The 13,860-nt window shown below is 39.6% G+C and overlaps 1 protein-coding gene across 1 annotated transcript in view; it reads left to right on the forward strand.

Moving 5' to 3' along the window:
* LOC117939089 (pleckstrin homology domain-containing family A member 5-like) overlaps window positions 1–13,860 on the forward strand; it is a 236,663-nt gene that overhangs the window by 203,987 nt on the left and 18,816 nt on the right. Inside the window, exons 16-20 of the mRNA XM_034864135.1 lie at window positions 938–1,057; window positions 4,079–4,132; window positions 6,502–6,582; window positions 12,709–12,771; window positions 12,890–12,970. Coding sequence (XP_034720026.1) covers window positions 938–1,057; window positions 4,079–4,132; window positions 6,502–6,582; window positions 12,709–12,771; window positions 12,890–12,970 — 399 coding nt within the window. The remainder of the gene's footprint in view (window positions 1–937; window positions 1,058–4,078; window positions 4,133–6,501; window positions 6,583–12,708; window positions 12,772–12,889; window positions 12,971–13,860) is intronic.

A 13,860-nucleotide genomic window follows, 5' to 3' on the forward strand; every position in this document is an offset into this window, starting at 1 on the left:
GACTGGGCGAGTGAAAAAAAAAAAAAAAAAACTGGACCGTGTGAATGTTTTGTCAAGTGTACATACATAAGAATGACAGCTCAGGGAAATGTCAGGCCCCCAAGCCTTTAGCTTTCTGAACATGTGGCCCTCTTACCAATATAAAGTTATTGCATTGGCCAACTGTAGCCAGCCTGCCTGTACTCGTTGCGTATTAGCTTGCTTGTTGAGTGACTCCAACGAGTTTAGCTTAACGTTAGTGTTGGGAGTCACAGTTTTAGTGGTTCTATCTCTGTGCTTTGCTCTCTTTTTCTCTCAGGGAGAATTGATTTCAGGTTGTTAAGGTGGGTTTAAAATTAGAAAACTAAAGGCTTATATCTTGAAGTTATGTGTTAATTGCTATGGCTTTAGCTTTAGATAAAAACATTAAACTGCATATTATAGCTTACAGTCAGAAAGAGCACTCATATTAACACTGTCTGTTGCCCCCCCTCCCCCATTCAAAGCAGTCTAGAACCCTGCTGTCTCATGGTGCATGCTGGGGTTTTGGTTCACAATGTTTGTTCTAATACATACAGTATATGTATATAACTGTAATTTGTTTCAGGATCTCTCTTGCAAAATAGATCTTGATCTTAATGAGATTTCCTGAATAAATAAAGACAAACAAAACTGGATGTAAATAGAAAAATTGTGAGGCTAGGGGCTGACATGTCTGCTGTAGCAGTTTAACAGAGGCGGCATAGTCATCTGCGTATAATATACTTCTGCCTCCAGATTTATAAAAATAAAGGGTTCAAAAGCATCTTCTAACAAACTTTTTTCACCAAACAATTAATCTGCGGTTGCAGTAGTTGCTCAGAGTCACTGCATCATGTTTGATTTCTGTCAGTGGACGGGTGTTGATGTCGCCAGTGTGGTAGCTCTTCTTCTCTCCTCTGTGTGTTACTCTGCGCAGCCCGAGGAGCTGACCCTGCTCCTGATCAAGCTCCGCCGGCAGCAGGCGGAGCTCAACAGCCTGCGGGAACACACTGTAGCTCAGCTAATGGCCCTGGGTTTGGAGGGGCCCAACGCCAAGGTCAGCACTGAGTGAATACTGTGTGTGTGTGTGCATGCACGCATTTGTACTTCCCCAACAAAGCAGTCCTTATTCTGTGTGTTTATGTGTATTCACAGGGGAGGTTCCTTGTGTGAGATTGTTAGTTTACTCCTAATGAAATTGCTTTTGGGGTATTCCGAAAGATTATGTGAGCTGAAGACTGTATACTCACTACTACTCAAGCTATTTTTGTTTTTGTTTTTACAATTAAACAACTGTGTCCATTCAAGGACGAATTTCATCCATCACTATCAGCATATTGTTTCCCTGTATCCAGTGAAATTGCTTAAAGGTTAACTAGGGTTTTTTTAAACCAGTTTTCTATGTCTTTGTTTGAAAGTGACTGATAGGAACAGCAATCTTTGAAATTGGTCCAGTATTAAGCGTGAACACTAAAAACAGCAGCAAACAATGGGGCTGTAATGTAACCACATGAGGACAAATGTGCATTGTCAGTTTGGTCTAGTAAAAGTGCTTTTATAGCTATATTTTCTCACTGAAAGCCTTAGACTATTATTCTAAACCTACTTATGACCGTTCTGTTTAACCACAAGACTCCATTTTAAAAAGCAATACTTTAAGCGTGTATAGAGCCGACATATTTTCACGTAAATCTGTAAACTGTGTTTATTTCAAGCAAAACTAGACTTGCAATCATTGGAAAAGTGAAAAGACTAAACAAAACGGCTTTCATAGTTTAATTTTGTTGAAAAGTGTATTTTATGATGCTAAAATAAATGTTTATTTACATGGAGTCTGGTGTCATTAGAGAAAGCAATTTTGCGGCTGTAATGTTTATAAATCCATTGTGACAGAACAGAAGAGTCTGGCAAGAAAAGGAGGGTTCACTGACTCATACAGGCTCAGTAAGGAGAAAGGAAGGCAGAGACTCTTTCCCCTCAAACGGCGGAGGAAGCTGCGTATCCCGTCCATATTGTTTACTGTTGATTTTATCTTTTGTTTCCTGCCCAGGGACTTAAGATGAAAATCAGCTTATAGCCAACTCTAACGCTGTGCATTGTCCCTGTCAAATAAATAAATAATAATGCTAAAAAATTAAAAAAATACTTGTGCCCGACCGATAAAGGATTTTTATGGCCGATTCGTTGATACTGGGACGTTGTAGAGCGTCCTTTGGTGAACAGACTGTGCAACACCAACAGTAACAGGGACGTTATACAGCGTCCTCTGGTGGACAGACTATGCAACACCAACACTAACAGGGACATGGTAGCGCGTCCTCTGGTGGACAGACTATACAACGCCATAAAAAATATTTCATTGATTCAATTTTTTTTTTTTTATCGGCCATTATAAATGCAGATACAGATAGTTTGGGAAATGCCTAATATCCTCCCACCGATATATTGGTTGGGCTCTACTGAGAAATGTGTACTCCTGCGCCGTCAAGAGGGCCGTAACAGGGGACATCTCTGCCTGGTAGGGAAACAGAACCGAACAGGGCTGAAAGGCCTACAATAGGTATCTTACCTATTGTAGGCCTTTCAGCCCTGTTCGGTATAAGGCATAGAGGTAATCATTAAAGATCCAAACCCCTCGGGGATTAGCCTTCTTCCCCTGTCAAGGTTCGGAAAGAAGGTGGCAGGAGACAGATGATTTTGTATTTTGGGACATGGGATATGAACACCCCAAATTCAATTTCATGTTGGAGTACTGTTCTGGCATTAACTTACATGCAGGACGGTGTGTTCGTCATTGTGTTGGGTATTTGGGGCTTTCATTTGCACCTTTGTGTGTGTGTACATGTGTGTGTGTGTGTGTGTGTGTTTGAGCATGTTGTGTATGGGTGCACTACCCCGGTCCAAGCATGTCAGCCTGAGCTCTTTGTGGGTTTTAGGCCATGAGAGTATGGATGAATAGGAGTTGATGCATCAAACAATGTAGCTCCCCTCTTTAGCTCAGGGTACATCATAAGTGGGCGTTTTTTGGATTTACCTAATCATTTCTAAGGCAGCGTATTTGGAGTGAGTTACTTTGTAATTGCGAAGTGTGTCTATGATTTACCATTTTTGAAAATTGTGATGCTTACCTGCAGTGCTGCATGGTGTCACTTGTCTTGGGTTGACTGCTTGAAGTTTTGTACATTTATGATTCATATTGCCAAGTGTATATGTGCTATATCTGCCTGCGGGACTCTGAGAGACGCCCATCCCTCCGCCTCCAGCTTGACCCCGTCATGAGGTTCAAACTTGAAACCATGGTTAAATCCCTCCGCTGCTATTTTGCCGGTAAACCAGATGCTAGAATGTAGTCACTGTATGAGTCGCAACATGGGCATGAGCAGGAGTGTGGGCAGGGCCGGGCTAGATTATTAATATAATTTTTTCTTTTTATTTGGGAAACCCATGTAAAAAAAATACCAATAACACCAGCATTTTCACATGAAAATGTTTCTGAAGTGGGAGTTTAAAGCTTTAGTGCATAACTTTGCAATATTAATGAACGTCGGTTATATTCAAGCCATCGCCAAATGAGTTGATCCAAAGCTAATTAAGACTATCAGCTCCACACGACTCTCTCTGGATCTCTCAGTATGACTATGTTTAGAAGATTGTGGGGTTGCACGCCGAAAATCGAGCAAAGATAATTAGGTCTTCTGAAGAGTCCATCATGTTTTTTTAATGTGTGAAGGAAGGGTGGGGGTTGTGTGCGTTTACGTAAGGCTTGTACCATGTGGATGCGCCGACAGTTTTGTTGTCATTACTTTGAATTCCTCATGGGTGTGACAGAAAGTCCGCACGATAGCTTTAAGGTTAGACAGCTAAAACACATTCCTCAAGTATTTTCTCACTAAACTAAATAAAGGATAGATAGGGAAATATGCAGCTGTGGTCCTCTGTCATCACATTCTCTGCCTTCTCTTTTTATGATCTCTTCCTTGTTCTTAAAATGTGCCTTTGACTTCCTTTTTCCATCCTCTCACAACTTCTCGTGTCACCCCTGTCCATTTTCCTGCTTCTTCTCTTCCTTCTGCTGCAGACTGATGTTCTTTCTCATCACCTCCAGAGGAACCTTATTCACCTGGACAGCCAGGTGAGGACGTCCAATCTTACTCCTGCCTGTCTCTGTCCCTACTAAGTACAACACATAAAACAATTTGAGTTCTACAACTTGATAACCTTTGGTTGTCCCTAATGGAAGCTAAGAACTGTTGTTTAACATTATTTCTAGACAACATCCATGCATTTTCATGTATAATAATCTCTGCTCCTGGCTACTATTTCTGTCTCTATTTCTTGTGCATCTTTTTTTCTTCACCCCTATGCCTGTTGTCTCAGAATCTTTTAATCTGAAAACACTATCTTTGTATTGCAACTGCAGTTGCAGATTTAGCTCTTTTGCCCAGTTTCTAAAGGTCTGTCATTTTATTCTCTATTGATTTAGGTAATCTAGGTAAGATAAACGACCAGACTGGTGTTTTTCATATTGCTGCTGACCATTTTCCAATGCATGCCAGGCCTGCAGGTAGTTTTTGGTTTTATTTGAGTTCAGTGTGCTATGAAAATTATTCAGCAGACTTAAGCTGGCTGCAGACTAAGGTTGGGCATCATTTTGGACTTTAACAACTCTAATTCTAATTCCGATTCTTCCTTTTGATTCCGGTTCTCGATTTCGATTCGTCAAGGGGAGGAATTGGGACTGGTCACATGCTTATTTCACAGATAAATAGGAACATTTTGTTTTTATTCAGTGGTAATTCGCTGTTATACAGTTTTTTTTTTACGTAAAATAAAGCCACACATTAGAGCGCCATTTACTGTGTTTCATGGCTGCAACACTACAAGAGCTTGAAAGTATGGGTCACTATGGAAACCAAAACTTGCACATGATTCCAAATGATTTGTATAAAGAAACTATTCCTTTGGAATCACAATTTTTAAAACGGTTATGAATTGGAACCGGTTCTCGATGCCCAATCCACAGCGCATGTTCATTTATCAAGATAGAGATTGATTTGTATTTTGTGTGTAGAGAGTTTTTGCACCATGTGTTGATAGGAAGTCCTGACAGTGACAATCTGCATTCTGTTTTCATAGCCCATGACTTTAGTGCTGGTAATCAGCCAACAGGTCCACTATGACAAGTCAAATGTCAATGTGATAGTGTCTTCACTGAAAAGACTTAGGGCTGCAATCCTAAATGTTGATGATGTGATTCATCAGTTAAAATCAACCCACATTTTGCTAGTCAAACCACAACACTTCTTTTTGTTTGGCATGTTCTACATACGATGCAACTTTGAGTCAATCACTAACTATTTTGACAATCGATAATTAGGGTTAGGGTTAACCCACCTTATCGGTTTGAGTAATTCTTTATGTATAACATTACAAATTCTCTGATTCCAACTACTTAAATGTGACTATTTTATAGTTTCTTCTCTCCTCTGTGACAGGAAACTGAATATTTTTGACTTGTGGTCAAAACAAGACATTTAAGAACATCATATTGGGCTTTGGGAAACACTGATCCACATTTTTTACCATATTCTGACATCCTAGAGACAAAACGACTTTGATATATGTAAAATCAAAATCGAAAATAATCTCACTAACACTGTATTGTAGCAGGCTGATTCTAAGAAAAAACAGTTCAAGCCCCAGTTCAAGCCCCAGATCCATCGGGCGTATCCTGATCAGAGCCTGTATTTTAGGCCTGTAGGTTCCAACTGGCCTCCCCACAGTTCCTTCATTATTGAATATGACTGCTTAGCTCTAAAAAAGGTAATGTGCATTCAAGGACAGACTCACCTTGGCCCGGCTTGTATGAGGGAGTGGCTTGGGGTTTGGATGCTTATTCAAAGAAATGGTACATTTGTTCTATTTATAGAGATGTTTTGGCCTAAATCCTTTATACATAACTTTTAGTGCAAAAAATGCTGAGCTATTTAAATAATAATTGTTGGCATGATTTTATAAATCATGATTACATTTTAAACATGCATGATGCCACATGTATGAAAACCATGTTGGATTCGTGTTAAGACATTTTCATTTTTAGATTTACAATAATTTGGTGGCCCCCCTCGAGGTCCAGGACCCCCTGCTGAAGATCTTTGCTCTAAAGGTTTAGTCCAATGTGCATCCTTTGTCACTTAGCGCGGTTTATGTTATCAAAGATAATTTGGTCCATTTTGTTTATTCCGAATCACATATACACTTTTTTTTTGTTGAATAATTAATGTCCCAACTTTCAGTCAATGCATTGGAAAATGTTCATCACTGGTGCAAGGTATCAGTACTTGTACTACATTGCCCTATGCAAAAACACAGGAATGGTCCTTGGGTTTTCTCTGGATTAGTCCCATTCCAGCTCCTGGATGTCAGCCATTAATTTAAGCAACACGTACTTTGTTGTGTTATTACACCATTATATCCTCTTTCTCCTTGGCGCTCCGCTAGACGAAGGAGAATGAGCCTCTAATCTTCATGATTCACACTATGATCGAGAACTCGGCACCGAGGCCGCAACTCTATCAGCAAGTAAGATCCTTGGCAGGTTCTGGCTTGAGTCAGGGTATTTGTCTTTCGACGTGTATATCCGTGTTGCTGGGTGAAAACATTATGGCTTGGAATCTTTAGTTCAACCATTTTTATTGGCTTTCGTAAGTCAAGTATCATGTTTGTAATCCTACATTTCACTTTAAAACCTGAAAAAAAAAAACTTTTGAGGATTTAGGTTTTTGCTTTAAAACATCCAATCCATTTCAGTGTACTTATATTGAAGTATATGGACATTACAACCAGGGTGCAATTTGTGAAAAAAGCAGAGAGGGGATGTTTTTTTGACCCTTCAAAACAAAACATGCAAGAATCAAATGCCCCTTCCAATACCATGGATATAGAACCACTGTGGCACTATTGCATACTTAAGGGAACTTTGGGTTTGTTTTCCCAAACTGGATGGCCCTGTTATTTCTAAATGAAGTCTTTAATTGGAACTTGACTGAAGTGGACTCAAACCAGACCTTTGCCCTGGTAGCCCAGTGTCTTCCCCATCACCATCTACCCCTTGTCCCATCACCACCTTGGATGCGGGCGGTCTGTTCGTGTTCCAGTTGTTAATCATCCCCATACATCATCATCAACAGCAATTATTTCAAGTGTGTATGAAGTTGTCATTGGTTTCCGTACACCTCATTTCATTGGATTTTTGTTTGATGCTGTTGAGCATGGCTAATGGTGGAATGCTACGTAGACATGGATTTCTCCTCTCACCGCCTGTCTTCTTACAACAGTAGCTGTGTTGGAAACCGTCCCTACCACGGTAATAGTTCCCTATATAGTGTGTTTGCCATTTTGTTGTGGTGTTCAAATTAATTTCATTCAGTATAAAATAAGAAATTTGAATATAGATACAATGTATCCTACATTTTACTTCTGTATACCACAATGCAATGCTGTCGTGTTTTCCCAAAGGAGAAGAAGAAGCAGAAGTAACCATAGAAACTGGGAAAGAAAAATGGAGCAGCCATTTAGTTTCTAAACAGTGGAAATTTTTATAAGAAGTATTTATGTTTTGGTGTGTTTACATGCTACTAGCCTGGCTCTGCCCTTCTACGTGCTTTCGCTCAATTTTCATTTTACTTCATTACAACAACGTTTGTGGTATATTCAGGGTTTTCTATGGCCCATCTGTACCGGTCCAATCAGCAAAAAGAGGGAGTGGCTGAGAATGAAGACATTGAGCTTGTGCGCTAGCTCTAATGGCGGCGGAGAAAGATGCGAGCGAAGCCATTTGGTCCATTGTGGCAACGCTGCCAAATATCCAGAATTTAAAGCCAGAGCAAGAACAATCTTTGCTGAGTCTTCTTGGGGGCCAGGATGTTGTGGTCCTCCTCCCCACGGGGTTAGGGAAAAGTTTGATTTTCCAGCTTGCTCCATTAGCGGTGAAGGAGTTAGCAATGCTAAGCCGACATCACGACCAAACTTTAGCGATTGGTTATGGCAGCCAGAGTGGCTCTGGGCAGATCCAATAGTTCACTTCAACAGAGTTCAAGGAAGTTAATGTTTGTCAATGAAATATACAAGAGTCTGGTAAGACCAGGCTAGGGCGTGCCTGCCTCCGTCACACTTATATGGGCGCAAGTCACGCAATGATGTGTTTTCAGTTAGTGCCCGGAATGTGGTTTGGTCTTTTAAATTCACTATTTAATGAACACTATAGAGGGAATAGTGAGTGAGTGAATGAGGTGAACGGTTTTCAACACAGCTACTCATCACGATGGTAAAGCCGACTCTGTTTGGATGTGTGTGTCCTAAACGTTTTTGGATGTTCTGTGGAGAATAATGATCCCAATGTTTCCTCATTATTTTATTGAATAGTTCAACATTTTCAGATATAAACTTTTACTTTCTTTTTAAGATCGAGTCTGCACATGGTTAGCCTGGCTTAGCATAAAGACGTAAAGCAGAGGAAAACAGCTTGCCAGTTGGGGCTGAGCAGCACTTAAAGTGTGTTTTGTGCTCTCGCAAATCTTTTGTTGTCAATAAACTTCCATATAACTGAAGCTTTGCACTTAACAAGAACAAGTTATTAATTGCATGTCCCAAAATTAATTGTGCAGTACCTTTAAAGGGTTAACACATTTAGCAGTTTGAAACTTTCTCCGGTTCCAGCTGTGAGGCACCAACTAGATCAGTTTGAAAGTGAGTATTAAAAATGTGTACAGAGAACACTATTTCAAAACGTGCCACACCTAAAACCACATCTTCATTAAACCTCTTTTCTCATTTCTGTATATGTACATACAGTAGAAGAAAGTAGAAGAAAAGATTGATTTTTAGGGCCAATACAAATATTTGGTTAATTAAAAATCCAATATTCCAATAAATCAAATTTTTTTATCCAGAAATGCGTCACAAATCATAAACAGATTTCCCCAACATCAGTTATTAGTAGTTATTTATGAATTTTCACTAAAATAATATGATACTAAATTGCTTTATATAACAGAATAGAGGAACATTAGATTAGATTAGATTAGGTTAGATTCACATTTATTGTCATTACACATGTACAGGTACAATGCAACAATTAAAGTTATATTATTAAAGTTCTGATAAATAAAATGTATAAAAATACAAACTTAAGAGAACAAGGACGTCGAAGACTGCCCTGTATTTAACGCCAACACCGTCTGTTTTTATTTTATTTTTTAGATATAAATTTATCTGAATCATTTATTTGTCATTATAATTTACTCTGATTAATGAATATTTAATTAAAAATTTTTATATTTTATTGGCAATTATAAATGCCGATACCGATAGTTCTGGAAATGCCGATTTTGCCGACATATTGGTCGGACTCTAGAAGAGAGTTTGTATTCCTCTAACAGCAACGCATTTATTAATGAGACAGTGCAGCCTAGGGGGGGTTCTCTCTGTGCGGGCTGGTACTATCGTCTCTCCTGGAACAGGACATAATAATGTGCTCTGTAAAATTCTCTTGGAGGAATTTTCGGAGGACTTTATCTCTTTACTCCAGACCGCTAAGATCTATCACGGCCTGACTGAGCCGCCAGCCTCCCTCTCTTCTTCAGGAGGAAAGGCATTGTAGTTTATGTTCTGTCATAGCGCTGTTGCTTTAAAAAGGCCGAGGTGCATTGAACGTACATACCTTTTTTTCTATTACAGTGTGTTTTCACAAATCCACTGAGACTCAGTTCACACATAGAGATTAATATGTTTTTTTATTCTTCATCATCACACTTATAATGTTATTCTCCCCAGTCTATGTTCTTTACTTGAAAATCATCTGAAAGATCCTAAGGAACCCCGCAGTGATATGTAGTGTGCTCTCCACATTTTGTTCCTAATCCCTTAACCTGGGAAATCGATCCAGGTTTAACATTTGTCCATTACTGAAATGAGTTTGTTATTACTGAGGATAAATCACATAATTGAAACACCATCACAAACAGAAATATAATCCTGAAGAATAAGGGAATAAGGCAGAGCACTACAATCACTGGATTAGTGTATCTTGTTACTGTATATAAAAAGGAATTATCTTAAATGGACAACTTATTAACATATGCAAAGAGACATGCATGCAAATGGGGCATTCAACCACCTACCATGGCTTATTTATAGAAATGTATATTTAGTTAAATATAACATATAATACATCTTTTGACTTGTGGCTTCCATAATTCTAACACAAGAGTTAGAAAAGAAAACTCGCTAACCCTGAAAATAATATTAAGTTTCAATAATAGATAACTGGATTGGAGATAATGATGTATTTACATCTCTAGCCACTAATAAAAAACAAAATAAATATGACTGAAATATAATTTTAGACACTAAAAGTACCTTCTTGTCTTTTGCTGCCTTAACTTTGATTGGTTGTAGTTCAATTTCAATTCAAAGAGTTATCTCGAGACACTTTACAGATAGAGTAGGTCTAGACCATACTCCAGAATTTACAAGGACCCAACAGTTCTAGTAGTTTTCTCCAGAGCAAGCAACAGTGCGACAGTGGCGAGGAAAAACTGCCTTTTAGGCAGAATCCTCAGACAGACCCAGGCTCTTGGTAGGCGGTGTCTGACAACCGGTTGGGGTTAGAATGAAGAGTGGCAGTAACAGCCTCAAAAAATAGTAGTTTGTAGTAGTTCTTTGTAATAGTTCATGGCATAGCACGGCACTCTGCGGCATTACAAGGCGCACAGCAGGACGTAGCCGGGCACCGCTGGATGTAGCAGGGTACCGCAGAGTGTAGCAGGACGTAGCAGGACGTAGCAGGGCACCGCAGGACGTAGCAGGGTAGGACGTACCAAGGCACTGCAGGACGTAGCAGGGCACAGCAGAGCATAGCAGGATGTAACAGGGCATCGCAGAATATGTAGCGGAACCATTGCAACAGCTGCTACCATGATTTTGGAGCCTCCCTGATCCAAGGAAACATGCTGGCCGAAAAACAACATAAGGACTCCGGGGAATGACTCCCCAGAGCTAGGTTAGAAACAAGCATTTCTGGGACATGGATGCACACAAATGGAAAATAGAAAGATAGAGGAGAGAGGAGCTCAGTGTGTTAAAGGAAGTCCCCCAGCTTTCTAAAACTATTACAGCATAACTAAGAGGGACAGGGTAAAGAAAGGAGCCTGGTCAGGCTAGAACTCTCCCCAACCGGATCGGGCTGTATGCCCTGCCTCCCTCTAGTTTTATTATATTATTGATTATATGATAGATAAATCTGACAACTATGACGAGTAGCAGGTGGGCCAGGTTAGGCGGTTGCTGCAACTCCTCACTCCCTAACAATATTCAATTCAATTTTATTTATATAGTGCTAAATCACAACAACAGTTATCTCTTTGACTATAAGCTTTATCAAAGAGGAAAGTCTTAAGCCTACTCTTAGTGTATTAGTGTTATTGCAATATTAAAATAACACTGTCACCAATTATAACATACATTGTATAATAAAAATCCTTTTTATTTCGCCCAGTATGCAGTTTTTAAAAGTCGTGGGTAAGGTCTGCAAAGCTTCCCGTCTGGCTACAGCCCCAACAGGCTCGACCAATCACAGGGCACTGTTTATGTGGCCTGACAGCCGTGCAGATGATGTTATCACACCATGTTCAAATTTATATCACAGGAAACTGTTTACTGAGATCTTAGAGAGTAAATCACTCAAAGCTGTAAACACAGAGGAGACAAAACTAGGATTTGTCCTCCCAGTCACATCCAGACAATTCCACTCTTTCTCTACATTATGATATTCAGCCAGAATATCCACGGTAACACCTGGGCGAACGGCTTCAAGGAAACTGAAACAGTTAGTGAATGTGCACGGAGCGCTCATCCCTTCATCCCCTCACTTCCTACTTCTAAACTGAACAGCAGGACGCATGCAGAGTTTCTCTCAAAAATCTGTAGCGTTTGGGGGAAATAAATATGTTTTAATCAGAGCAGAACAAAAATTATGTCATTCACATCAAATTCTGGTATTTTCAGAAACGTATCACATTAGTCATGTCCTTGTTCAGTAGTGGGATGTAACTAGAGTACATGTACTCCAGTACCTAAGACGAAATGATGAGGTACTACATTTATCTGACAGCTTTAGTTACTAGTTACTTTACACATTGAAATTTCTGCACACTAAACACATGTAGTTTATAAATTTGAAGTTATATTATAAAGTAACCTAGCAATAATATATAGTATATACTGTATAACGGCTAGCTGAGATGATTAGACCTTTAAACACAGCTGGTTGGATCCTTTACTCTTTATGCAATGGGAGGACAGTTCTAGTACAAATATATTTTCCTGATGATACTTACAGAGTTTTAATTAAGTAACATTTTCAATGTAGGACTTTTAACAGAGTATTTTTACAATGTGGTATTTTTCTGGAGTAAAGGATCGGAATACTTCTTCCCCCACTGTCAGTCCAGACTTTGACACACTGCATCAGAAAAAAATAAGTAAAAAATAAGTTAAAAAAGAGTTCATTCATTTCCAACCGTATTGCATGAAGTAGTATTTTGGAGTGGAACTCTTTTTGGCTGGAGCTCTCAGCTCTCTGTCCAGCCGACAGATGTGTTGTTGTTGCCCCCTGCTGTCCGTCTCTGACTCTGCGTCCTCTTTCAGATCAGTCCAGACGACTTCAAAGACGGCTCGTTCATCTCGCGCACAGAGGAGGCCAACATAGACGTAAGACTAGACCAGCTTCCAGTCAAGTAGATCATAAGGTGGAAAAGAAAGTTTAGTTTATGTGTGTGTGTGTGTGTGTGTGTGTGTGTGTGTGTGCGTGCGTGCGTGTGTTTGTCAGACCAAGCTGAGCAGACTGTGTGAGCAGGACAAGGCGGTGAGGATGCAGGAGGAGAAACTGCAGCAGCTATACAGAGAGAAGGTACAGCTCCCAGTGTGTGTGTTCATTGTTTGTATCTTTATGTAGACTTGTACCTACAATAACCAGAGGTGGAATTGAACTAAGTACATTTACTCCAGTATTGTACTTAAGTCCAAATGTTGAGATACTTGTACTTTACTTGAGTCTTTTTTTTTCGTGCAACTTTCTACTTCTAGTCCGCTACATCTCAGAGAGAAATACTGTAAATTTTACTCCACTACATTCATCTGACAGCTTAAGTTACTAGTTACTTTAGTTTCTAGTTACTTTACACATTCAGATTTCTGCACACTAAACACATGTAGTTTATAAAATCTGATGTTTTCTTTTAAAGTAACCTAGAAACAATATAACGGCCTACAAGTCCAGCTGAGATGATGAGACCATTAAACACACAGCTGGATGGATCCTTTTACACTTTGTACAATAGGAGGATGTTTTCAATTCAATTCAATTCAATTTTATTTATAGTATCAATTCATAACAAGAGTTATCTCAAGACACTATACAGATAGACCACACTCCAGAATTTACAAGGACCCAACAGTTCTAGTAGTCTCCTCCAGAGCAAGCAACAGTGCGACAGTGGCGAGGTTCCTCTCGAGGTACACTTCCTTTTAGGCAGAAACCTCGGTCAGACCCAGGCTCTTAGTAGGCGGTGTCTGACGGGCCGGTTGGGGTTTTGCATTGGGCACTTTTATTTGTAATATTTTAAGTACATTTTCCTTATGATGCTTACATGCATACTGTACATACATACTTAAGTAACATTTTGAATGCAGTATTTTTACCTGTAATAGAGTTAATACTTTTTCCAGCGCTGACAATGAGTATTTATGTGTGTGTGTGTGTGTGTGTGTGTGTGTGTGTGTGTGTGTGTGTGTGTGTGT

The sequence above is a fragment of the Etheostoma cragini genome, chromosome 23, assembly GCF_013103735.1.
Source record: "Etheostoma cragini isolate CJK2018 chromosome 23, CSU_Ecrag_1.0, whole genome shotgun sequence".
In the NCBI taxonomy this organism is placed as follows: Eukaryota; Metazoa; Chordata; class Actinopteri; order Perciformes; family Percidae; genus Etheostoma; species Etheostoma cragini.